General features: G+C 58.5%; 1 protein-coding gene across 7 annotated transcripts in view; it reads right to left on the bottom strand.

Annotated features, from left to right (window-relative positions):
• Positions 1 to 414: 414 nt before the first annotated feature.
• Positions 415 to 25,178, bottom strand: part of DLG3 (discs large MAGUK scaffold protein 3) — a 79,296-nt gene continuing 54,532 nt past the window's right edge. For 3 of the 7 annotated variants that reach the window (XM_050901590.1, XM_050901592.1, XM_050901593.1), the window contains 12 exons: positions 22,355 to 22,511; positions 21,782 to 21,884; positions 15,732 to 15,846; positions 11,693 to 11,869; positions 10,915 to 10,990; positions 8,414 to 8,459; positions 6,490 to 6,540; positions 5,579 to 5,680; positions 5,226 to 5,398; positions 4,561 to 4,670; positions 3,473 to 3,564; positions 415 to 1,667 (listed from right to left, as the gene is read on the bottom strand). In XM_050901590.1, the coding sequence (XP_050757547.1) occupies positions 1,561 to 1,667; positions 3,473 to 3,564; positions 4,561 to 4,670; positions 5,226 to 5,398; positions 5,579 to 5,680; positions 6,490 to 6,540; positions 8,414 to 8,459; positions 10,915 to 10,990; positions 11,693 to 11,869; positions 15,732 to 15,846; positions 21,782 to 21,884; positions 22,355 to 22,511 (1,309 nt within the window). In that variant the 3' untranslated portion in view covers positions 415 to 1,560. Of the gene's footprint in view, positions 1,668 to 3,472; positions 3,565 to 4,560; positions 4,671 to 5,225; positions 5,399 to 5,578; positions 5,681 to 6,489; positions 6,541 to 7,270; positions 7,313 to 8,413; positions 8,460 to 10,196; positions 10,297 to 10,914; positions 10,991 to 11,692; positions 11,870 to 15,731; positions 15,847 to 21,454; positions 21,473 to 21,781; positions 21,885 to 22,354; positions 22,512 to 25,178 lie in introns of those variants that run through there. The other 4 variants (XM_050901588.1, XM_050901587.1, XM_050901589.1 and 1 more) reach the window with 4 other exon arrangements.

Below are 25,178 nucleotides of genomic sequence, written 5' to 3'. Positions count from 1 at the left end.
CCCAATTTCAGAAAGAGAATTTATGCAGAGATGTCAGAGACAGAACCAGGCAAGGTGGCCGCGCATTCACCTACCACGCCCCAGCTCCCAGAGCAGTAGGCGAGGTCCCTGCTGTGCTAGAAGGATGGCCCTTCCACTGGGAAGGCCACTATGACCACCTGCATGCAGCAGAGCTGGGAATTTAGCATGGAGCAGGGAAGAAAGGGAGAAAGTTTTTCAGTTCTGTTACTGATTTGGAAAAGTGTGAGTGTCCATCCAGGGCACAGCTGGGGGCTTTTCCTGCCAGTGGCCATCACAGAAAGGAATGCCAGTGTGCTGCCGCAAGCTAGAATGGGTCATTTCACTGGCGCCCACAGGTACAGGGCCAGCCCGATGTCCCAGGTTTTCCACAGCAACACAGAACAGCGAGTACATTTGTGCCACGTGGCTGGTAGAGTATTTCCTAACTAAACACTGCAGATCTAGATCCTATTTACAATAGAGCCAGCTTAAAAAATAAGTTAAAAAACTGGATTTTATACCCATTCAGTTCATTATTAACAAGAGAAAAATGGAATAATGAAAAAAAAATGCCAACACAGCAACACAATATGGTTTTGGTTTAAAATCAGCTTAAAAAAAATAGAACCAAAAGGAAACCTCTCATGCAAACACGTAAGGTGGTGTGTAAAACAATGTGCAATTTAATATGTAGTATCATCCATTCTCTTGCTCTGCAGACTCCTGCTCAGTCTCTGTCTTCCAGCCTCACTCAGATCAGCTGGTGCTCCTTGCTGTGTTACTCTGGACCTCTGGTCCCTTCTACACAGGCAGCGTACCAGTCTCTGCTGTGCCTTACAGACCTGGGGCGGCTGGCAGGAGGCTGGGCCCCGACAGGAGACGCTTCTGAAGCACCTGGTACCGTTTTGAGCTATTCCTGCCCAAGTGGACTCCCTACGCCCAGCAGTTGGGACAGAGAAACTGAAAGATCCTTGCAATAATACAATACCTTTTAAGAGAGGTCCCTCAGGTTTCCTAGTCCACATACATATATATATATAATATATATATAATATCTCTCTCTATATTATATATAAATTACATATACAGATAAATAAAATGCTTTCTGCTGTCTTTCTGTCGCACTGTTCAGAGCTGCTAGACAGTCACACTTGGAAAAATGCCCCTGGAGCTCTGATACTAGCTCATGTGCTCAGAGTCCATTGTTTCACTTGTTTCTTATGTTAGTCCTTAGCCGCCTCCTCCCATCTTGATTCTTGGTTTAGTTAATAATAATAATAATAATAATAATAATAATAATAAAAAACGACCTTGAATGGGTTCTCATCTGTCTCTAATGGAGCAGTGGGAAGGTCCATGCAGGAATGGTGGGAACAGTCACGTGATGAATGAGATGAGTTCATCCCAACAAAAGAAACAGGACTAGAAAACTCAATTTTGCGACGATCTAAAAAAGGGGGCAGGAATAGTTTTCATATCCCCGCTCCTTGGGGCAGAGGGCTTGGGTGGGGTGGGACTTCAGAGATCTTCTGCTCACAGGGAAGCAGGTGGGGGACATCTTCAGAGTTTCTCTGGGGACGGGACCCAGATGTAGTGCCCGGACTGGTCCTCAATGATCTGTTTGATTTTGCTGTAAATCTCTTCAAGAGAGTCTCCTTGTACGATGGCTGGAAGAGAAGAGAACAAGCAAGACCTTGAGTATCAGGCAGCGCTGCCACCTTCCCCACCATGAGCTACAGGAAAGGCCTTCACTCTGCACCAAAGGGGCCAGCATGGCATGGCCAACAATTAATGAACGAGACAACCCGTGTCAAAGAAGCTGTAACAACAGGCACATGATGACACAGAGGGTTAATGCAGCATGTCCAAGGGGATTAGCGAGAGCTGATCCTGTGCTGGCAGAGCTCCTCACGCATGTGAAGTGCTGGCTGGGTTCTCCACAACTGGCTGCTAGTCAGCTTTGCAAACTGTGTCACGCCACCGCACTGAGGCTGCGGGCAGCTGGCCCTGGCACTGCAGCTACTCCGCCGTGGTGAACAGGAGGGCCCCACGCAGATTAGCTGGTGTGTGCCGAGCGCATGCCCTGAGGTGCCAATTTGTCCATCCCCTCTGGTCGGCTGCTGAGGGCTCCTCATGTTTGTTGCTTCCTCTGCTGTGGGGTGGGAACGCAGCACTGTCAGGCTGGAAAAGGCCAGCTTATGGCTGTTGCTCCCAGCAGTAACTCTCACCCAAAGACCAGTGACAGTCTCACTGCTTAGTACGGACACAACACAAAGCACTTCACTGTGCTTCCTACATCAGAGGAGGAAGATGCACATGGAGGGCCAAAGCTTTCTGGTAATTCAGCCTGCCTCTGTAGCCCAGCCAGGACCATCCTCCAGCATTTCTGTTCCCTCAATATAAGTTCCTGGCACAGAACTTGCTACAGCAACCATCTCTCTGCCCATTACCCACTTCTTTCAACAACGGGTTTTCAGCCAAGAGCTGAAATCCTTCCCCAGGTCAACTTCAAACTCACCGTCCAAGTGAACGATGGCATGCCGAGGGTCTGGCAAAACTGTGGCACACGCTTCCTTTGCGCTCTTCCTGGAAGAGCGGCCGGCAGCTCTGGAACTGCTGCCTGGGACAGGAAGTCTGAGGAAAGCTTTTACCCTGTTTGTACCCACACATTTGCTCAGCTGAGATCCATTTTTGGAAAATTTTCTGCTTGGGATTTTTCCTGGTAGCTGTTAGGTAGGTAATACAGGGTTTGGCAGGATTATCACCTCTCAACTTTAGAAGAGACAGTTACTGCACTGGAGGAAAGATGGAAGACCAGCTTCTCTGCCTCTTCACCTGCCCATGATTTTCCAGAATTAATCATGTCACAAGCATTAGTTCCTTAATGCACAAGGATGCCTGTGTCATGAGCAGGTCATCTCTGCAGGCAAAAAGTGCCAGGCAGCCCCTGACTGGCTCTTCAGCAAAGAGTACTTAGGAAGCCAGCCAAACTTCCAGTCTTTTTTCGGGAGATGTTTTGTAATAACTCAGGACAGTCTCCACCATTTAGGTCACTGATTTTTATCTTTCCTCTTGAAAATGACTCTTTTCTCTTTTTGAAAATGCTCCCCTTTCCCCCGTGCAGGGAGTTTTATTTCCTGTAGCCTTGTAGCACTCTGAATCTATGCTGTGCTTCCCCTGCCTGGGGATTTTTTCTTTTTTTATTATTATTAAAGGTGGCGATAAGCTTTCACAAACTCGGAAAATCCTGCCTGACAACTTGTCTCCTTCTCTAGAGCTGGTTTACTCTTATCCACTGATCTTGGAGCAGTCCCTTTGCAGAGCCTGGCTGGCAAAGTGCCATTTCTTTTTTGCTTTGATAAAGCTGGACATTTTCCCATGACCCTGCAGTAAGACAGTGCTGGCAGAGAGGTCACAGCTGCCAGCCGGAAAAATAAAATAAATCAGATACAAGGTTGCTCAGGACACTCACCTGTAAAATACTCTCCAAACTCTTGCTCGAGTTTCATGGCTTTGTCAAAGACCTTGTTGGCCTGTTCGTACGTCTGTCTTCGGTTCATCTCCCTGCAATGTATGAAAAATAGAAACTTAGCTCTTTTTCTTAGCAACGAACAGAAGCAAAAATAGCCCACAGAGCCGGGGTGCCTAGGAAGCCTCTGCACACCAAGAATGGAAGCTGTGCCGGACCCAGCACTCAAAGGCAGGACCCTTCCCCACACGCTCTTTGCTGCCTTGGCACTTCATCTCAACTTCCAACAGTTCTTCCCATCGCCACTCCCGCCCCCCTTTCACCATAGCACAGAAATGGACTCAAATCCAGACAATCCTCCGAATTTGCAAGACCACTGCAGAAGTCTCCCGCTTTTCCAGAGCCTGTCACTACCCTTCTTGCCTAGGTTCCCTCATCTTCATACAACACCCAAATAAGCAATTTGAGCCCTTCTGGCTTCAGAAGGGGTTTTCCTAGTCCCCTCGGTGCCAGCAGTCTCTTCTGATCTCAGAGTCCATCTCTAGCTACTGAATCTCCTCACAGATAATATTCTCTGCTGCTGCTGCTCGGAAGAGTTGCAAGCTCAGCTCTTGCATCCTTTCCAGCCTGCGCTCCCCAGGGCCAGCAGCAGCAGGACAAGCAGAAGGTCCCCCTTAGGCACACAGAAAACGTCTCCTCTCTGCTCCCCAGGGCTGTTCTGGCTCAGCCACTATCCAGCTGTAATCCACTGCTACAGGCTGTTGGCAGCTCTCCTGGCTGGAGAGCCCAGGTGAGCAGGTTATATCAGGCACATTTGGGAGCACTTTTAGATTTCCCATGGATAATCCTCTTTGGGGTGAATAAAGGGCTTTAAGCCGGAGCAATCCATGGAGCCTGGATGCACCATGGCATTAGATGTGGAGGGACACCAGAGAGACAGCAATGGGCCCAGCTCCTCTTAACAAGGGACACGTTCAGCACCAGCAGCAACCTCCGCTGCTTTCTAAAAAGCAGAGGCAGCAGACATACAAACCCCCGACGTGCCAGAGCTGCTCGCCCTGGAGAGGCACAGAACATGGCATTGCACTTACATGAGCGCTTCAATGGATTTTGGTTTGATGAAAATGGCAATGGGATAAAGTTGTGCTTGTTGCAACCTCTTGATAGCATTGCCAGACACATCCAGGATGCAGTGTTTCCCCTGGAAAGGAGACGATTGGGATCAGACCTACCCACATAGTCTACTCCATGCAGAAAACAGCTTGCTCATACAGATGTGCTTACAAAAGAGAGGAGCCACAGAGATGAAACACAAGCCAACTCCCCACAGCCTTACGTTCCCACCTGCTTAGGGCAGGACAGCAGCAATGCAAAGGGACTGAATCTTTCTCTGAACACGTGAAACAATTTATATGCCATGGTACACTCCAGTACTCCTGCGGAGGAAATGGTGCTGCTTCGAGGATGGCAGCTGGACACCTTTGCCCTGTGAGCTCCCGAGCACAAGGCTGGTGCCGCCAGTGCCAGGCTTTTGGGTGGAGGTTGGATGACAGAGGTACGACACCGAGGTGGAGTAATGCGGCTTAGAAAAGCAGCCACGTGGCTTGGCAGGACTCTGGAGGGAGGAGAGGCTTGTGCCACGCTTGCTTAATGTGGTTACAGCCCTTCTTTAACTGGGAAGAGAAGGGGAACTGCCGAACACATCTGGGTTCGGGCTGGATGTGTCCCGGTCCCAGGAATACCACCCAACACTCACCCTCTCGGCCACTGCCCGCACTGACTGAATGCTGGTCCCATAGAGATTGTCATTGAACTGCCCAGCCTCTATGAACTTGTTGTCCTGGATGTCTTTCTCCATCTGTTCGCGGGATACGACGAAGTGGTAGTCTTGTCCGTCCACCTCGTTCTCACGCCGAGGCCTGGTAGTGTCTGGAGGAGAGCAGGCATCATGAGCGAACCCGGAGTGATGCATGCCAAACCTCCTGGGAGGGAGAAAACCCACCCGTGCTCCTGGCCCCCTCCCCACACCATGGGCTAGACCCTGCAAGTAGCAGAGCCACCACTCTCCCCTCCCTCCAGCAAGGGCACCGAGCACCAGCTGGGACTTACGGGGCACGCAGGAACCAAACTTGTGTGGGAATTCGGAGATGAGGTCGTCATTAATTCGGTCCTTTGTCGGCCCCAGGATGATCACCGGCCTCGCATAGTGAACTGCAAACAAGAGCCGCAACCTGAGGCCCCGTCTGCACTGCGGGCAGCTGACCCTACTGTCACTTTTGGCATCAACCTGCCCTCTCCCTGCTGGCAGTGAGTGCTCCCGCTCACATGGGCCCCAAAGGTGCCCCCTCCATGCGAGTTTATCTCCTTCTGGTCACAGTCAACATCTCCTTCCCATCTGACCCAAACCATCTGCGCAGCCCTGGGGAAGGTGCTGTGGGTCTCCAGGGTCGTGGATCACCAAAGCTGCTCCCTTGCTCGAGGCAGGAGCCAGACAAACCAGGACAGCTGGGCGAGGATGCCACAGAGCTGGGGGAGTGACGGGAGCCTAAGAGTCTGATCCAGCTTCCAGCAAAGAGAGACCACCGAGGCTGGGAAAAGGGTCTGCAAAAGGGTCTGCGGGGATTGAGCATCGAGCAGGGTTAAACGCTGAGGGCTGGGGTGGGGTTGTTCTGCAGCAGGGACCTGGCCCGAGGCAGGGAGGGATAATCCTGTCCTCAGCTGGGGACTAAAGCCCAGCTCAGTTTTAGCTCTGAATCTCTCCCTTGGTCTTGCAGACCAGGTCACAAGTCTTTTCTGTTGATTAAAAAGGGGCGATCAAGGCCAGGGAAAGCCCCGTGAAGCGGCGTGCCCACCTGGCTCCCCTGCTGCACGCAACAGACAAGAAACTCCACTTGTGTTCACCCGGCGTCATGCTGGTATGGCAGAGGAGGGGAGGAGGTTGCACTGGTCACCCTGGCTGTGCTGGGGACACAGGTGCCCACGCTGGAGCGGACACGGGCCAGCTCAGCGCCAGGACTTACTTTCTTGCCGCGTCACCGGCTCGTACGACAGGATAGTGTCCTCTTGTCCTTCTGCAACAGAGCCAGGGAGAGGCAGGTGAGTGCTTGCAGCAGCTTTCCAGCCCCTCCACACCCACTAGGAGCTGGCTCCTGCCCCCACCAGCCTCCCACAGCCCTGGGGACACTTCCAGGCTGCCCCCGTCATGCCGCCAGATGATGTGGAGCATGACAGGCATGCAGTTACCAGCCCTTGATCCACATTAATTATTCACATCCCAGCTCTGAGTCAAGCCTCCTCTTTCCCTCCCCGCTGCTGCGGGCTTGGGGCCCATTGGAACACACCATCCTCCCTGTGGGGTGGACAGCAGATGTGCTGCAGATATTTAGAGGACCCACCGGGGATAAAGGGAGCATTTGCTGCAGCTGGACCCCCATGCTCTTGTACAGGCTTGGTCTTCAGGAGCCACATATGCTACAGACCCGGCCTCTGGCCATTGCTTCTTGCAGCAGGCACCGAGGATGGGGGACCACCATGGACTGGAAACCCACCACCCAGCCCTGGAGCAGAGCCCTGCAGCCAGGAGAGAGCAGGGAAGCAGGCAGGCTTGCTCCTGCCCCCCAGCCCCTGCTCCTCCCAGCCCCGAGGAGGGAGCTGGCCGCAGCATCTCAAGTGTCACCAGCAGGAAGGACCAGCCTCCGAACAGAACCACCACCAGGACAAGACAAGATGGAAGCACCAAAACGTGCACACACATACACACACGTGCACAGAGGTGGGAGAGCAGGCGAGACACGCACTTACTGGAACTGCTCTCACTGTCACTGGTGTTTGATGTCACGCCCTCTGCAAAGCAACCAGAGAGACCCCCTTCAGAAGGAGCACGGACAGAAGGCACAGGGGCACCCCGGCAGGGCAGCACCGGCCTCCTGAAAAACCTGTGCCCCAGCACCCACTGGGACAAGCCTGCGCCACATGGGCAGGGCAGCATCTCTCACCCTTTGCCGGGAAACCAGGGACATGCAGGGGGACGCTTGGCTACTCTGGGAGAAGGCAGGGAAGCCAGGAGGGGGCTGCCTGGCAGGCGTGGGCAGACATGTGCAGGCGCTGGGCTTCCCAGGCCGAGGGAGGGAAGGTGGAGTGCATGGGGAGGAGGGTGCTGGCGGGGGGAGTGGGTGCAGCATGCATATGGGGGGCACGGGAGGGCACGGCTCCACACCGGCACAGGGGAGCCTACCTCTAGGGATGGGGCTGGGACTCACAGAGACAAGACAGTGACAGAATGGGACAGAGTTTGGGGCTTTGCTTGCTCGGGCTGATCCCAGTGCTGCGACCGTCCCACAGAGGCTTGCTGGCCGCTGCCTGCCCCTGGTCAGGCTCTGCACTGGTCAGGGGGATACAGAGCTCGGCAGGGGACTCATGCCCAGCTGGGAGAGCCGAGGGGCTCCTGTCATTGTTGTTTTGCAGCTCTGGGTATGTGGTGCCCCAGAGGAAGGTGGCAACACTTCAAAATGCTGTCACCCGCCCCACTCAGAGTGGACCCGTTGTGGTAATGGCCACCTCCCACCCACACTGGCAGTGGCTCCGAGTCTCTGAGCGCTAAACCAGCAGCCAGCCCAGTTAGAGCAGGAGGAAGAGGAGGATGAGGAGGTACAGCTCACCCCTGGTGCGGCGGGCAGCCCTCAGCTGGGCGTGCTTAGGGCACAGCCAACATCCCCAAGCAAACTCCCCTGTCCCCTCCCGCGTGCAGCAGCAGCACCTCCTCAAGCCCAGCAGCCTCCGCCGGCAGATGCGACATTCCCCGGCAGAGGAGCAGCACCCATGGGGCTCCTCCTTCCCCACACCCAGAGAAGCACAGCTGCCCCAGCTGGAGCCCAGCCGTTCCCCAGGCACCACCAGGCATGCCAGCAACGGAAAGTGAACGATGTGCATCGTAATTTGACTTACTCAGGTTCTTTGCTCCATAATAATCGTCACTTAACCCAGGGAAGTCCTGATTTCACAGACAGCGAGAAGGGGGAGAGGGGGAGAGAAGAGAGCGCGGGAGAGGGCAGTCAGAGGGATGGGGGAGACAGAGCCAGACCAGCATTAGTGACAGGAGTGCAGAATGGCTCAGAGCTGCAACTGCAAGTGAGGTTAAATGTTTTTCAGAGCTGATGCCATCAGCCCACTGCCAACATCTCACCTTGTGCGGCTGGACCCCCCCCACTGAGCTCATCCTCTCTGCCAAAGAGCCCCCAAGGGCCACCCTGGGTCTGGGGAGGGCAGGGCGGCCACAGCAGCATCTGCTGGCACGGAGCAGTTGCAGCCCTGAGCTGCTGGCAAGCAAGGCCGAGGTGTTTCTCCATGATGCCTCACGGGGTGTACTGGCGGGGCGCAGCAGCTCTGCGCTTCCCTGGAACAGCCCAGCCGCTCTAGGGGCAGACACAGCACAGCCAGTCCTCTAATGTGCGGGAGGGGGCATGTTTTTCCCCACCTGCGTGTGTTAGCTGCCCATGCCCCAGTGCTTGCATGGGCTGTGGAAACATGGGGGAAGGATCCCCCACTGCAAGCTGGGATGGACAGTGGCAGAGCACAGGGAGGGAGCTGGCTGTGGGTCTGTGACATGGGCTGGTGAAGAGCATTGCCTGCCCCATCCCTGTGCCATATGTCACTGCACTGCGGGGCTGGCCAAGAGCAGCGCCCCAGCGAGCCCCCAGCTCCAGCATGGAGCTGGCTGGAGCCCAACCACATCCAGGCACTACGAGAGATACCCAGACACACAGACTTAACCTTCACTGGAGGCCAGAGGCTCACGCTGGCTAAGCTCACTGGAAGCTGGCGCCAGCCTGGCAGGGACAGCAGAGGGATGAGGGCAGGCCCCGGAGCAGCCCAGCATCAACCTCCTGCCTCTGCATCACGCCCAGGAGAGCCACCAAAGGGAAGGGACGTGCTAGCTGCGCTGGCACTGGGGCAGAGACACTGCTCTGCCCTGCCCACCTCCTCTTCCCCGCGGCTCTGTCCGGTTGCTTGCCGAAGGAACGGATGCAGTTTAGCATCTGGAAGGAGGAGTGGCTGGGTCTGGTGGGCAGCTCCAGTGCTGCCCACGTCCAGATTTGGGGCAACAAGCTGAATGCCCTGCCTTCGCTGGGAGCCCCAGGGTGCTGCCAGGTGAGAGCTGGGGACTCCCCAACGTCTGCAGCCAGCTACCAAAGATGTGCCTCAGTCACAGGTGGGCACCTCCTCCACCAGCAAGGGCATGGCTCCTGTGTGCCCATAGGGAAGGGCTCTCAGACAGGAATACGTAGCTGCGAGTCACTTCTAGGGGAGATGGGGAGCGCAGCTGGGACCTCCCCAGCCCCTCAGCCCTGAGATGGACAGGAGAAGCTCTGCAGGAGGTGGCCAGCCCCTCGCTTGGAGGGGAGCAGCCCTTGGCAGGCAGAGGGAGGGAGCAGAGCCTGCAGCACAGGGAGGAGAGCAGGGCGAGGCAGAGCAGGGGGTCAGGCAGGTGTAAAGTTGGATGAAAGGATGAAGACATTGAACATGAGAGAGAGAAAGAGAGCGCCAGCCCGCAGCCGTTGCTTTTGTTTCAAGCTCCGATTTCTCCCTAGCTGCTGGCACAATTGTGGAGCACAGATCCGAACATGGGCAGATGCCAGGACCCCTGGCTACGGAAACATGCCAAATCTCTCCCCCAAGGCAGGGGACCTGAGGGTCACACACTTGCCCTCTCTGGCCAGCTGCTACTTACGTTCCTGTCCGCTGCTCTCCTGGGCCAGGTTCTCTTTGCTCTTGTAAAATGGAAACTTTCGAGAGAGGCGGAAACTCTTTTTACGTTTCGTTTTGATCGACTGAAGAACATGGAGATGGAAGGGAGGACAGAAAAAACAATGGTGTTGAACGCATGTGGGAAAAATTAAAATGAAGAGACAATGAGGAGCTGTGTCAGGGCAGTTACCCTCAAATGAAATCATGGAGATTACATGAAAACTGTAATGCAGGAAAAAAATTAAGCGTGGAGAAAAACATGCGGTAGGGATGCTGGGAAGCTGACAGGGCAATCAGCAGCTCTGCAGAGGTAGCTAGGCCGTTCTCCCTTCCTCGTCCGCTCGCTAAGCACTCTGTGTGAGGGGTGAAGGCAGCTACCTTCACCTGCATGAGCTGCCTGCAGTCAGCTCCCAGTCACTGGTCACGGTGGGACGGGCTCTGCTCCCCCATCACTCCAACCAGGGTTCCTTCCCCAGCACTTTTGCACCATCCTGGGCTCCTCTGCTCACCCTCCGCACAGTCATGGAGGATTTGTGCTGAGCAGATGCGGGCCTGGGGGAGGTCCAGTCGTGCTGCTCTTTGCTTTGGGATTGCTCCAGCCGCCTCACCGGGAGCCAGAGCTCCCGGTGCTGCTGGGACTCATCCTGCCCCTGCTAGCTACCGGCTCCGGTTGCCCCGCTGAGCCCCAGCTTGGCACTTACCCTGTTGGACTCAATCATGCCAGTCCTGGCGTGGAACTTCACTGTTTTCAACCGTGCTCTCTCCTTCTTTTCCACCCTGATCAGAAGTTAAAGGGGAGAAAGAGCCGCTAGTCCCATGCATGCGCCCTCTCCGTGCTGCCCGCTTGGCTCCCCAGGCGGCTCCATGCACCCTTGGGTAGTGGCCCCATTGGCAAAGAGCAGCTCCTTCCTACAGAGGGATGGAGGTGGAGCTGCCTGCCTGGAGTCTGGCCAAGGCCAGTGTCTGCAGGAGCAGGAGAGGGGACAAGCCAGCGTTCCCGGGAGGGCAGGGATGGAGGACAGAGATGAGGCTGGCTCTGCAGACCTGAAGGCAGTGGCAGCCAGCTCCTCTGCTCCCTGCAACTTCCCATCTCATGGGACCTGGCTCGCAGAGCTGGGCAGGTTGTCAGAGGACACAAGGAGCAGCCCACAGTCACTGCTGTGACTCTGCTCTCACTTGGAGCCGCAGATGGGCTAAAACCAGCTCTTCATCCTCATGGGGACCATAAAGGGGGCTGAGTGGTCCCCTCCTCACCTGTAGTCTCACCCAGCTTTGGAGAACATCTCCCCAGGGAGACCTGCACGCAGCCCCAGCTTGCAACTGGGGTGCCCTTCATGCTGCACAGCCACGGAAGGGCAGGTGGGCTGGGACCACAAGGAGATCCCACCCTGAGCAGATCCCTGAGGGCTGCAGGGCTCGCGGAGGCTGGGGACCTCCTGGAGGCACCACGTGTGACAGCTCCCGCTGACGGACACTCACCTTTTCTTGCTGGGGATGACCCCGATCTGCTCGCTCTCGCCGTGCGGCGTGACAAGCCTGGCTTGCCACCACTCATCGTCGGAGGCATTGATGACGTGCAGGATGTCCCCATAGGAGAAGCTGAGCCCCTGGCTGGGCAAGCAACTGTCCCGGGTCCGGTCGTAGTCAAACAGGGCTCTGCAGAGGAGCAGAAAGAGGAGCAATGCCTTTCCTGACCACAGCAAGGCAGTGAGGGCAGCAGCACTGCCAACCTCCTGGGGCACTGCCTCCTTCATACCTTAAAGGATTTAAAGTCAAACTTGGGGAAGCCTCCTGCTGAGGCGAACGGCACCACACAACCACCAGCACACCCCTCCCACCGGTGGGCTCAGCACAAGCCCCGAAGCGTGCAACACAGAAATAACAGTGCTGGACCAAAACAACTCGCTCTTGACCATAGCTGTGAGAGGCACGCGAACCACAGACACATTGAAGGCGGCTGTGGTTAGCGAGCAGGTTAAGCTCACACGGCCTCAAGAAAGCAGCAGCGTGCAGGAGGGCAGGGGGGAGCCAGGGTGCAGGGCTACTTCCCACCATCCCTCCCCAGCGGCTGTGGGGCCAAGGAGCGGGATGGGGAACATCAGACCCCACTGCTGGTGGGCATTCACACAGGCAGACACTGCAGGGCACTTTGAGCATGCACTTTATTTATGTACAGGTGTACATTAGTCCAGAGCCTGTGAATTAGGAACGCATCTGAGGGTATATATATCTGCTTCCACAAGTGATCCTTTTCAGACTCCTAAATACTTCCCCTGAGAACAGTTTATTTAGTTTAAAATTATCTCCAATATTAAACTAATCAGCTATAGAAAAGATTTTATTGATTTTTGTTTTTTTTTTTTTAAACTAGAGAAGCACGAATACACTTCCTGCGCACACTGTATCACACACAGCACTGCAGCCTGTACCCACAAGCTGCTCTCAGTAGTTTCACGTGCCACTCATTCTACTAATGTCAGCTCTCAAACCATGCCTGCTTTGATATATCCACTTTGCAACAAACCAAACCAAGGGAACAGTCACTTTTAGTGACTTTTGCACCACTGCAAAACCCCTGTGTTCGCTCCTGGGACATCGGCCCTGCTTGCCCCCCAGCCCAACACACAAGCCCAGGCACCGCAAACACTGGCTGGCTGCTGGTTTAATCCTGGCACTAACGAGCCTTCCTCAACCAGGAGAGACACCCTCTGCCCTGCTCGTTACCCCCGTCCACTGTGGGGACTCCTAAGGGGATCTGAAACCACACAGTGCAAATGAGAGGGTCGAGGGACCATGCGGCAGGTCCCCGTGGAGCAGCAGAGCTGGGAGGGCCCTTCTTCAGCCAGATCCCTGCTCCAGTGCTGCCAGGGGAGTGCCGGGTGATGAAACCTTTTGGGTCACTTGGGACTGGGTCAAGGCAGCTGGTCTCGAATGGGGAGGAGGAGAAGAGGGGCTGCCCTGTGGCTTGGGGAGGGCTCTTTGGGATGAGACCCGACGCAGCCCTATGCGTCCAGCTACATCCAGCCACCAGGTCGCTCCCCCTTTCCCAGCTTGCTCAGGGCTGGGGCAGCTCTCGTGCTCAGTTCCTCTGCACCGAAGCGTGGCCCCCAGCACGCTGGAGCCAGCAGCAAAGCACCACAGGGCGCTTTGGCTGGAGGTAAGCAACCCTTGCAGGCAGCTCCTGGCCAAAAGATAAGGCTGTGTGTGGCCGGCAGGCCCCTGTGAGGCCAGCACCGTCGGGAGCAAAGCACAAGCCAAGGCCCGGGGGAACTGGTCAGGCTGGTTCCCGAACTGAGGCAGGCTGCGGGACACCCTGCCCACACCCCACGCCCTGCCCTGCAGAGCAGCGCTGGCCCGGTGGCTCCCTGCCTCCTCCCACAGCAGCCATTGGCATCCCAGGGCAGGCACAGCAAGATTTGTGCAAGGGCCGGACACCTGTGAAGCAGAGGCATAAGGCATTTGCTTCCCCAAGGAGTGATGCTCCTGGAGACCAGCCCCTGGCCATGTTGGCACCCAGGACCCACTGTGGCTGGGTGCTCCCCGGGGCGCACAGAGTGCAGGGGCCAGACTGCAGCGTGGTCGCTCTGCTCTGCCCATGGGCCGGCTGGCAGCACATGGCATGAGCAGCCAGGAGAGCAGATGGTTTGGCTGGAGGGCAGGGGAGCAGTGCCAGGGACTCAGCATGGCCTCCTCCCGGTGCCCAGGTACAACGCCCGCCTGACCCCCATCCCTGCCTGGCATGGCCCCAGTGCCGGCGGACTTTGCCCTGTGGCAGTGCAGGCAGGCAGCAGGCAGCGCGCGAACCTGCCTCGCCCCTGCTGCACAGCCGCAGCTCTGAAACACATGGTGAGTGCCGGCACCCCCAAATCAGCTCTGGCAGGCACTCGTGTGCCTGGCTGTGGCCCCGTCGACAACACGTGGGGTGCAACACAGCCTCACGGGGCTGACTCAAGCAGTTGGGTAGCAAGTCCTGTAATTGATGTCCTGTCCGCAGCGCAGCAGCTCAGCTGGTTTCGGGTGAATTGTGCTCGAAACTACCCCGCCCAGAAGGGCTGGGACAGCCCAAGCGCCCAGCGACTCTCACACGCACATTTGCAGGGTGCGCGGCCGCCAGAGCCATGGAAGGTTGGGAAGGGCTGTGTTGGGGGAAAGCTCTCCCCTGGGATTACCCTCTCAGCAAGGTGCTGCCCAGCTCCCGTCTGAAGCCACCTGGGTGTATGTGAGGGGATACAGTGCTGCAGAGGCCATCAAAGCCACATGGACGGATGCATCAAGAGATGCAAGATGCTACAAGAGCCCAGAGGCAGCGGGGAGCTCTCTGGCTTGCAGGCATGCCCCAATACATGCAGCGCCTATCCAGGCAGGGAACAGGAGACTCACAGGCTCAACTCAAGCTGAACTCAGCCTAAACGCTGCTCCACCCACGAGGGTGTCCATGGGATAGCAGGGGAGCAAGGGCAGGACTAGCAAGATGTTTATTCAACACGGGACCCAGCTCGTTGCACACTCCCAGCACAGAGCCCTGAGATGCTAAATCAAGCAAGATGCCTGCAGAGCCTCATGGGAAGGTGTGAATTGCAGGAACCCAGACTGCAGCTCTCCCCTCCTGCCAGGTCAGGCTTGCACCGGGTCCAGTAACAGCCTGAAGCCCCTCTGCATGGAGCAGCCATTCAGTGGGAGATGCAGGCTGAGGCTGATGCAGCCTCGGCCCTTGTCATCCTTCCCACAGGGAAGGAAAAGCATCCCCTGCTCCTGCCAGCCCCCACCCTCAACAGGCCGTGCAGGGCAAGGATTTACAGGATTATTTTAATTACCCGGTTAAAATTACTCATTAGCTGTCACCCCACTTGCGCTGTGGTGGGCAGGAGGCAGGCAGTGAGCAGGGGCTGCCCTAGCAGCACAGGACTTGCAGCAGGTAGAGCTGCATGGCTGCTTAACCCCTGCCTGCCCCGTGCCTGGCTCCGGACCAAAAGCACATCAAGGGCTCAGAGCAATAATCCTCCTAAGAGCTCATCTCCCCTCCAGCCAGATCCTGCTGCAGGAATGGTGGGAGGAGATGGGGAGAAGCCTGTTAGCAGGGAGTGGTTTGAGGAGAGTGCCCTGAACGCTGCCCTGAGCTACCCGGGGCAGAAGCAGTGCTGGATGCCTGGCATTTCCCCATTTCCCAGTGGTCCCCAGTGGGTCGGCCTGGCCAGCAGCTGCCCAGGGCTCTGTAGAGACACCAGCGCTTTCCAAAGCGGAGCAGCCCTCAGAAGAGGCACTTGATTGCAGAGCATCCAGCCCCAGCAAACCAGTGCAAAAGCACTGCTCTCCCTGCTGCACCCTCCAGGCTTCATGATGCATCTATCACACTCACTTCCCTGGCCTTTGAAACACCTGTCCACAGAGGTGCTGCACAGCCCAGGCTGAACCGTCCCACCCTGCATCCCACACTGTGGGGATATACCCATCCCACCTGCGTCCGGCTGCCTGGAGCAAGGGGGCAGGCAGGGGGAAGACAGAGGGGGCTGAGCCTTACCGGACATACAGAGATCTCTTCTCGCTTGTCCGGAGCGAGCCGGAGCCAGAGCTCATGCTGCTGTTCATCATCTGCTCTCTCAGGTCATGGATTTTTGACTCGAAGCGGCTGTACTCTGCAGAGAGAGAGGTGGTCAGTGCAGGCAGGAGCTGCCCCCGAGCCACCCTCCCTGCACCGAGCAGGGTGCAACTGGTCAGCGCCGAGAGAGGCGATGACAGCCTGTCTGTGGGGCATCTTGCCCATGAGCCCGTCCATCCCCGCACACAAGGGAGGACGAAGCCGAAGAGGCTGCAGCACCCTGTGGGAGTCCAGGCAGTGCATCTGGAGCAGGCAGGGCACCGGCTGCTCCCAAACCCACCCCAAACCCCCGCACAGGCAGCTTGGACAAGGGCTGCTGAGACCTCCGCCACTACTGAGCTGCAGCTCAGCAAGGGGACAGCTGGGCAGGGCTCAGCAAGCTGCTGACCTACAGAGCAGTTCAAAATGTGCAGAGAAAGAGAGCCCCTCCAGGAGACTGTCACCCACTGGCTGGAGCAGCAAGGTACCACTGCAGCCATCACGGGGTCCCCACCCACCGCTCTGCAGGCGGCAGAGCCCCTCTCCCCAGCAGGCATGGGGAAGGAGGAGGCAAAGTACAGCCCCCACCCATGGAAGGGGAGCAGGGAGGAGAACTTCACCTTTCGCTCCCACATCCCAGCGGCAGACACCCACAGGAGGAGCTGGGGGACCCTCCAGAAGCCACCGTCGCTGCCACCTCCCTGCCGGGTGGCTGGACAGTAGCAGCAGCCACCACTCTGGTGCCTGCTGTCGCACCAGCCTGACCTTCAGCCGGGTGTAAAGGTCGGGCCAGCAAGCAGAGGGTGGAGGCACCGGCCCCGCTTACCCAGGGCTGACTGAGGAAGGTCTGCCAGGCAGCAAGCACCGTGGCACCAGGGAAGCTGCCGGCACTGCCACAGCCCACCCCAGCAGTTCTCATCCAGTACCCTTGATTTTGTCCCCTGGGCACACCCTGCAGTTACAGCCCCACATCCCAGCAAGAGAGGACCAGTCTCATCTCTGCTATAAGACTTGCCTAGAAAGCCTTCTTCGCAACCCAGTGGTTTAGATGTGGTTTGGTTTTTTTTTTTTGTGTGTGAACTGGAACACAGCAGCTCAGCAGCAGAGGCAAGTGCTCGCTGCAGAGCAGAGCCCCAGCAGTGCGGGGCGATCGTGCAGGCTGCTGCCTGGCCTGCAGAGCTGCATCGCACAGGGGTAGCAGGAACAACACACTGCTAAGAAATGCACTGCAGGCTGCATTTGAGAGCCAGCCCCTCACCATGCAAGGGGAAAGGCGACTCTCGGTGCAGATGCATGCGGGGCTGGGGTTATGCAGCTGCAGCTTGGCATTTCCTGACTCTCCAGCCCTTCACTCTGCAGCTGGACCTGCCTGGGCATCCCTCTCCCAAACCCAGCTGCCAAAGATGCATTTTTACTTAAAGACTGAAAAAAAAGGCGATGCACACAAAAACTGCCAAGCGGCATGCAGAAACTCCATGTGAAGCCCCTTCCCCTGCCACGGGACATCAAGAGGTGCTGCATGCTGGGCAGGGTCAGCCGCTTAATACGGAGGTCACCAGATCCCTGCTGACCCCAGCGGCCCCACGCCGAGGGGCACCCACTGCCCCCGCCTGTCTTCCTGCTATCAGAGGGAAACATGTAGCAGCCAGGCATGGGCAAGGCTTATAAAACAAGAAAACTGAATTCTGACATGAAGGCAGCACTTTTGCACTCGCCGACCTGCACCGGGGTTTTATGGAACTCGCAGCAGAGGGAGGTGAGCTTCATCCCACTCTGCATTTCTTGCCCCACAAGGGGGTGGACCACAGCATCTGCGGTGCAGCTCATTCTGCCCCCGGATGACCATGAGCTCTTATATCCCAGAGGAGCATCCGTCAGAAGTGGGTACAGCTGCTCCGTAAACCCTCTTTGGTATGGAAGGGCTATTTCTCCTGGAATGCTGCTAAGCTGGGCGCTACAACCCCCGTCCCCAGCCAAGTCATCCCAAACCCCACTGCAGGCACAAACTCTCTGCACACCCCACACCAAGAGGACCACTGCTCCCCACCACGTGGGCTTGCATCCCTCCCACAACACCCTTCTTCACGAGAAGCCCAGTGTGGTGGACTCACCGCCTGGGACTGGGCAGGCAGTGAAGGGCAAAAGCAGGTTTAGCCGCCACTGGCATCAGGGCAGGGATGTTGGGAGGGCAACCTTTCGGTGCCATCGCCCTGCATGCATCCCCTGCATGCAACTCAAGGGCAGAGCTCTCAAACACCCCCGCCTCGGAAAGGGACTTTCCAAATTTTGCTGGAGCGGCCACACTGCTTGGAAGGGCTAGGAAAAGCCTGCCGGCATGACAAAAAGCACAAGACAGGCTGGATGCAGCAAACTGAAGAAGGACACGGGCTGCTCTGGCTTTATCCCCCGGAGAGCAAACAATCCTGTCCTAGGAAGGGTCTCCCAAGGAGCCACCAACTCATGCTCGCTCTGACTGCAGGACGGCGCAGGGCAGAGGAGCAGCCAGCCCCAAAAGCAAACCCACCACCTCCCTCCCAGCACAAGTGAGGCAAGGTTACCCCAGGGATGCTCCCAGCTGCCATGGGCCTCTCCTTATCTGCACGCTGGAGCGGCCTCTGAGACAATTACCGGCAGATAACCCCCAGCAGCAGCACTCCTGCCTTTGCTCCCTGGCTCACAGCCACCTTGCCTCCGCATCCTGGAAGGAGATCTCCCGCACAGCCGAAACTCGCCTGGGAAGCTTGCCCATGGCGTGGCGAGGAGGTGAGCCACGGCTGATCCCCAGCTCCCCGGCATTCCCAAGGGACCCAGGTGCTGGACGCATTCAGGACACGCTTATCAGGACTGAAAAATATGCAACAGGTGACCTGGTGCCTCTTGCCGCAAGTGCCACCGCGGCGCTGCGCCATGCACCAGGCGGGGCAGGACGTTTGCTATTCCCACTCAGCAACTCGATAAAAACACCGCTCCACCCTCCCGCCACTCTTCCCTTCCCAGGGTGTGGGTGCCCCTGGAGTTGAGCCTGATCCTGCACCACAGGGTGAGCTCAGCGCCGGGAGCAGGATATGGCCCTGCATGCCTGAGTGTGTGCAGGTCGCAGACCATTAAGATCAGGCAGGGATTGCCTGCCTCCACTGAGGATCCCCAGCACCAGCACACGCTCGTGTGGTGCACCTGCAAATATACCCAGTGGAGCCAACAAGACGGTGGGTCTACAGTTGATTTCTGGGCACCAGGAGACAGTGCAAGGGGAGAAGGTGCTGGTAGAGAGGGGAGCTACATCGGAAAGCAACCCCCGAGCACGCATAAAGCCTCATGGGCATGCCCCGCTCCCTCCAGCACGCAAACCCGCCTGCCCAGGGCCTGGCTGGCTCCGCCGGGCCATCAGCAGAGACCAGGGATGCTTGGCCACAGGCTCCAGCCCAGCCACCTGCAAAAGCTACCCCCAGCTCCGTCCTTCCCCTCCAGCCCGGCATTTTATCACCCTGACCCCACACACCTTCCAGCTACGGGGTTAAAGTACAGACACCTCCTTGCACAGGGCACACGTGCCGCAGGCCCAGGCAAGCGGAGGGGAGCACGGCCGTGGGGAAAGCTTGGAGACTTTTAAAAGTCACTGCGCGGCCCTGGCACTTCGCTTTGAGCGGTCAGCTCAGAGAAATGCCGTCATGCGAGTTTTTGTATTTTCAGGTGAGGAATATCAAGGCTTTGTTTTGTGGGGCATGAGGAGGGGGAATTGCCAAACCCAAGCACTGGTGATAGCGGCAGGCAAAGGTCAGGGGAAGAAATGCTCAAAGGGAAGGGACCTCACAAACAGCTCAGAGGCACCATCACAGGGAGCAGCCTCCTCCTGCTTGACAGCGTGCAGCAGCGGTCAGAGGTGCTGAGCCAGGTGCAGGTGCTCAGAAGAAAGGCAGGACAGCAGCTCCTCTTTCTATCCTTCCCTGGTTTTATCTTTGCTTCTTTCCACTCCTAATGCCTTGCAGGACCCCACAGGGAGGGCACCTCATCCCTCGAGACCTGAGCAAGCAGCCTCTCTGCTCCCTCGGAGCCCCAGCGAGGTCAGATGCAGAACATGCATGCACTCATCCAGCACCCCACGGGCAAGCCCTACCTGCACTCACATATGAGAGACAGGTGCTATCCTCCACCTCTGCTAGCAGGGAGGAACTTCTCAAAGCCCCTTTCCACCAGCATCTCCTCCTTTGGGCATCTTTCGATCCAGCTCTCCCACTCTTTCCACAGCCATGACAACATAGAAAAGGCAAACATTTGGGAGCACACATCCCCTTGAGGGGACTCAGCCTCACCAGCACCTGGGGCTCATGCCAGGGAGACCTTTCTCCTTGGCTCCCAGGCCTTCAAGCCTCCGGAGCACTGAGGTCAACTCCCAGGATACAACAGTCTGTGTTTCACAGCAGCAATGCTGCCTTCCAGGACGGCTGCAGCCTGTGTGCCGGCTGCTGCTGCCCGCACGTGCCAGGAGCCATCATGGACCCAGAAAGCCACCGGCTACAAAGCACTGACATTTCAGCCTTGGTCTAAAGCGGTTTCAAAACATTTTGTCCTGTTTGACATTTAGGAACCGCTCTTGGTTGGCGTCTTTGCCAAATCTCAAGTGGCAAAGGGAGCCAGAAATACAAGAACATTAAGTGCTTCCTGGAAAGAAATAAAGAAAAAGAAAAAAAGCCAAAACAAACAAACCCCACACCCACAGCACGCCCCTGAGCGGCACTAATGGCTCCGCGCCCCAATGGCCTCTGCCATGGGATAGCAGAGAAACAGCAGGGACAGGGACCCACAGGGCACTGCCCAGCAATGCCACCGAGGAGGCACAAGGTGAAGGGCAGGCAAGGGGCAGCACGCTGGCCTCAGCAGAGAGGACCAGAGCTGCTGGGAGAGAAAACCAGCAGGGCCCAGGAGAGACACCTTCATCAGGGGACGTGAATTGCTGCATCCCGGCATCGGCATGGTGCCACTCAGGACATGGTAACAGCATGGCAGCAGCCCTGGGAGCAGCTCCTGGCCCCTTGCCCGCCAGTGGGATGCCCTCCCTGGCGGTCATCCTTCCAGCCCATGGGTGATGCTTCAGCCTCACCAGCCCGGGGAGGGTTTCGGTAGGCAGCTGCCAGCTCCCTTCCCGCAGCCACTGGCTGCCCCACGCGGGACCCAGCCACCCCACGCAGGACCACCAGCCCCTGACACCTTTGCCGAGGGAATTAAAGACCAGCGCTAATGAAAGGCAGTCGTTGGGGCAGCACGGCAGGCAGGATGCTCAGAGTCGGGGACGAGCCCCCACCCAGCACCAAGGCCCCGGTTCCAGCCCCGCCGGCCCGGTGTTTGCAGGGGGGGTCCCCGGAGCCCATCGCGCTGGGGAGGGGGAGGGAGCCGCCCCCAGGGCGATGGGCGGCCGCCGCACCCGCGATCCCTTCCGGAGCGCCCCCGGCCCCAGGCCCCCCAGCAAAGCCCACAGGACCCCACGGAGCGGGGCCTCGCGGAGACGCCCTCCGGCAAACAGACACCCCGCCCTCCCCCCGCCCGGAGACGACCCCCCTCCCGGCGAGGCCCCCCGCCGGCCCAGGCCCGGAGGGGGCAGCCCGGCCCATGTCGCCGGGCCAGCCGCAGGGCCGTGGAGGCGCGGGCGAGGTCGGCGGAGCCCCGCTCACCTGCAGGCCGGTGGGGGGCGGCGGCGCCCCCGGCAGCAGCCCCGGAGCCGCCCGGCCCGCACACAAAGCCGCGCAGGCACCGCCGGCGGGACGCCGCCGCACCGCCCCCCCCCCCGCAACGCCGACCAATCGGCGCCCGCACCTCCCCCGGGCCCCGCCCCGCGCCAATCGGCGCCTCGCCGGCCGCCCCCCCCCCCCCCCCCCGCCCCGGCCTCCCGGCCCGCCCGATCCGCGCGCCAGCCGACGCCCCGCCCCGCTCATCTGCATGGGACGCCCCGCCCCCTGTTCCCGCCCCCGTCCCTAGTTCCCGGTTCCCGGCGGTGGTACCTTCGGGCCGGTACTGCGCGATGATGGTCACCGTCTGCCCCGCCCGCTTCAGCGCCGCCGCCGCCTGCTCGTGGGTGGCGTTGCGGAGGTTCACGCCGTTCACCTGCCAGGATAGAGCGGCTCCGCTGGACCGGACCGACCGGGTCTGCCCTGTGCCCCGGCCCTCGGCACCGCTGCCCCCGCCCCTGTACCGGTATTCGCGGTACCCACACTTTCAGTGCCTCGTCACCCAGCCCCTGTGCTCCCAGTACCACGCCTGGTACCGGCACCCCCAGTACCGGCATCTCCAGTACTGGCATCCCTGGTACCCGCCCCCAGTCGGCCCAGGCATCGGGGGTGCCCTCCGCCGGCAGGCGGGCAAGGACCCGGCCAGCCCCTGCTCCACCGCAGGACAGATCCCGGGCAGGCTGCTGCTCCGATTCTACACACCCAGGGGCCACGTCCACACCAGCACTGGGGATGGACCCTGCCGAACCGTGTCCCACCCGGGTGGCAGGGGATAGGTGTCCTGTGGGTGCCCACCCAGGGCTGCGGGCGGCCATGGAGGGGCAGCGGGCGGCCCCGCCGACTCACCGAGAGGATGCGGTCTCCCCTCCGCAGCTCCCCGCTGAGGTCGGCAGGGCCTCCGGCCAAGATGAAGGACACGAAGATCCCCTCGCCATCTTCCCCTCCGACAATGTTGAAGCCCAAGCCGGTGGAGCCTTTGTGCAGGATGATTTTCCGGGGCTCCCTGGAAGGACAGACACGGGACAGGGAGACATCAGGGTGAGGAGCAGCAAAGCTGGTGACAGGAAGGGCCATGCCTGGGCTTCCTGGCACACCGGCAGGGCTGGAGTCACCCCGAGTGCGACCTGGCGTGACTCAGCCCTCAGCACCAAGGAGGCTAATAAACCGTGAGAGCTGCGGGCAGTTGCATGAATGACATGAGACAGAGCATGGATGGAGACAGAGGATCTGCCGTGAAATCATGCACAGAAACATCAGACTGCAAGCCTGGGCATTGAGGATGGCATGGCCGTGCCAAGAGAGGGGGATCAAGCCTCTCCGCACCCGTGCAGCATGGCAAGCGTGCCTGCAGCCCCACGCACCCCCATGCCACAGGCCCTGCGTGGCTCAACAGAAGTCCTAAATTTTTTGATGATGACTTCATTCTTTTGCAGCTCAAACAATAGGCAGGCAAAGGCAGAAAGACTGCCTGGCATCGCAAAAATCCTGCGTCAATTTTCATCTGGCAAAAAAACCCCAAGTCTGATGGGAACAACGGCAGCTCCCAGCTTAAGCGCTGGATTAAAATAAGAAGGAATAAATGACGCCAGACAATTAGCACAGACTGGCAGTGATTGTCAGCCAACATGACACTGGGGACCATCAGTGCATCCGCTGTGGTGACCAGCTAGATTCCGGGCGCTCCAGTGGGTACCGCAAGGACCAAGGACCGGCCAGTGAGCTCAGCAGCCGGATCAACCCCACGCCTGCTGGGGAGCAGAGGGAGATCTCCAGGATGCAGTAAGAGAGATGCTGGAGCCCCAGGCACAGCACTGGGTGAGGGCATGCGCGGTGGACCCCAAAATGCTGGCGGACTTGTGCTAAGGGGACCCTGGGGCACCGGGGGGGCTGGCCCAGCCGGCCCCCCCGGCTGCCAGTGACAGCCGGGGAAGGAACGGGGCTCAGGAGGCACAAGTGGAGTGGAGACCCAGGGGAATAAAGTTTGGCTGAGCAGACAGCACGAAGCCCTGCAGCCTGGCAGCATGCTCCCAGACCACTCTTGCAAGAAAACATCTTTTTCAGCCCCCCAGGCCAGGCTGGAGCATCACTGCCATCACCTGGGTGGATGGGGGAAGGTTATGGTGCTTTCACGGATGCAGGTGGCAGGATTCACCTCAAGGGACACGTGCCAGCACCCCAGGAAAAGTCTCCCACCATCCTTCCCCGTGGGGGGGTCCTCATGGGCTGAATGTCGCTTAACTCCAGGCAACCACCTTATAAGGAGCAATAGGAGCAGGAGACGGACAGGCAGAAGTGCAGGACGCCTTGCAAGAAAATCTTGGTGGGCTCCTGCCCTGCCCAGACCCCGGGCTCAGCGCAGCCTGACCCTCCTGGCTCTCCCAGCTGCTCCTCTCCCCGTCCCCACGCCTCCCACCAGGCACAGCAGCATCCCAGTCCCCTACCTCTGGTCACACTTGCTCCTGTAGCCTCGCCGCTGCCTGGAAGGGGACAAGGATGGCTGTCCCCTGTAGGACATGGACGATGAGACATTGACGGTGAACATTGTGGCGTGGCAGGCTCTGCTGGCGGCGCGGGCTGGGAGGCATGAGGGGCAGGAATGTTCTGAATGCTCCTCGTTAAGTTATGGCCGCCCTGCACTGCCTGCAGGGCCGGCGGCTTCCCCGACCCACACAGGGTTTTTTATGGAAGTGCTGAAAGGACGCAGCCTTCGCTCTGCTAGACCCTACAGACTTAACTCCTTCCTGCCCCTGCAGGCACAGACAGCACAGCCCTGACTCGGGGGAGCACCCAAGCAAGGGCAAATTTGCAGCCTGGCTCCCCATGCCTGCAGCTCCATACACACCATGCATCGCTGCAGCCCCTTGCCTTCAAACGCAGAGGTATGGCAGAGTCGTAACTCCAGCAATGCATTTCTGATGGGGCAGAGGCTGAATCTACCTTGTGACCTTCAGAAAATACCTGCTTTATCCTTATGGCCTTTGGATGAGTTCGAGCTCTGAGCTAAGCGGGGCTCAGGACTCAGCTGGACCGTAGCGCGGGGCTGGGATGCACCAGGACCAGGAGGAGACCAGGGAAACACCATGGAAATGCCACTGGGGCCAAAAGAGGCTCAACCCCAAGTCCTCAGGATGCCACCAGCGCTTGACTCAGGGGTGGTTTTGAAGGAGCAGGGAGAGCTGCAGCCATCAGTCCCTCCGCAGCAAGGCTATGCCTGGGGCTAGAGCTCTCCCAGGGGAAGAAATAGGTCAGATTTCTGGGTCTGCAAACCCTGCCTCCAACCAGCTAATGAACTTGCTCTGCCCCATGGGTTTTCCTGCTGCCCAAACAGAGTGCAGGAACCACCACCTCAACTCAGCCTGGGGGGAAGCATCCCCAGCACCCATGAGGACCAGACGGTTTGGTGGAAGGTAGAGAGACACTACAGGAACCAAGGAGAAGAAATGAAGCCCCAGACAGGTACATCTCAGGTCTCAGTCATGACATGCGCTCTCCACTTCCATCCTCATCCCGGGAGGCAGGATCCTGCAGGCAGATCCCATACTGGACGTTGCAGCGTTAACACTGGGACCTCGGCACAGAGTGACTGTGGGGATCCTGTGGGGCTGTGCTGGGTCTGGGTTGCAGTGGTAGAGCTCACTGGAAAACAGATGCTCTGGTCCCCGGCCCTGAG

This window comes from Gymnogyps californianus, chromosome 9, assembly GCF_018139145.2.
Source record: "Gymnogyps californianus isolate 813 chromosome 9, ASM1813914v2, whole genome shotgun sequence".
In the NCBI taxonomy this organism is placed as follows: Eukaryota; Metazoa; Chordata; class Aves; order Accipitriformes; family Cathartidae; genus Gymnogyps; species Gymnogyps californianus.
The sequence above is the reverse complement of the archived record's forward strand: the minus strand, read 5'-3'. Positions and strand labels throughout refer to the sequence as shown.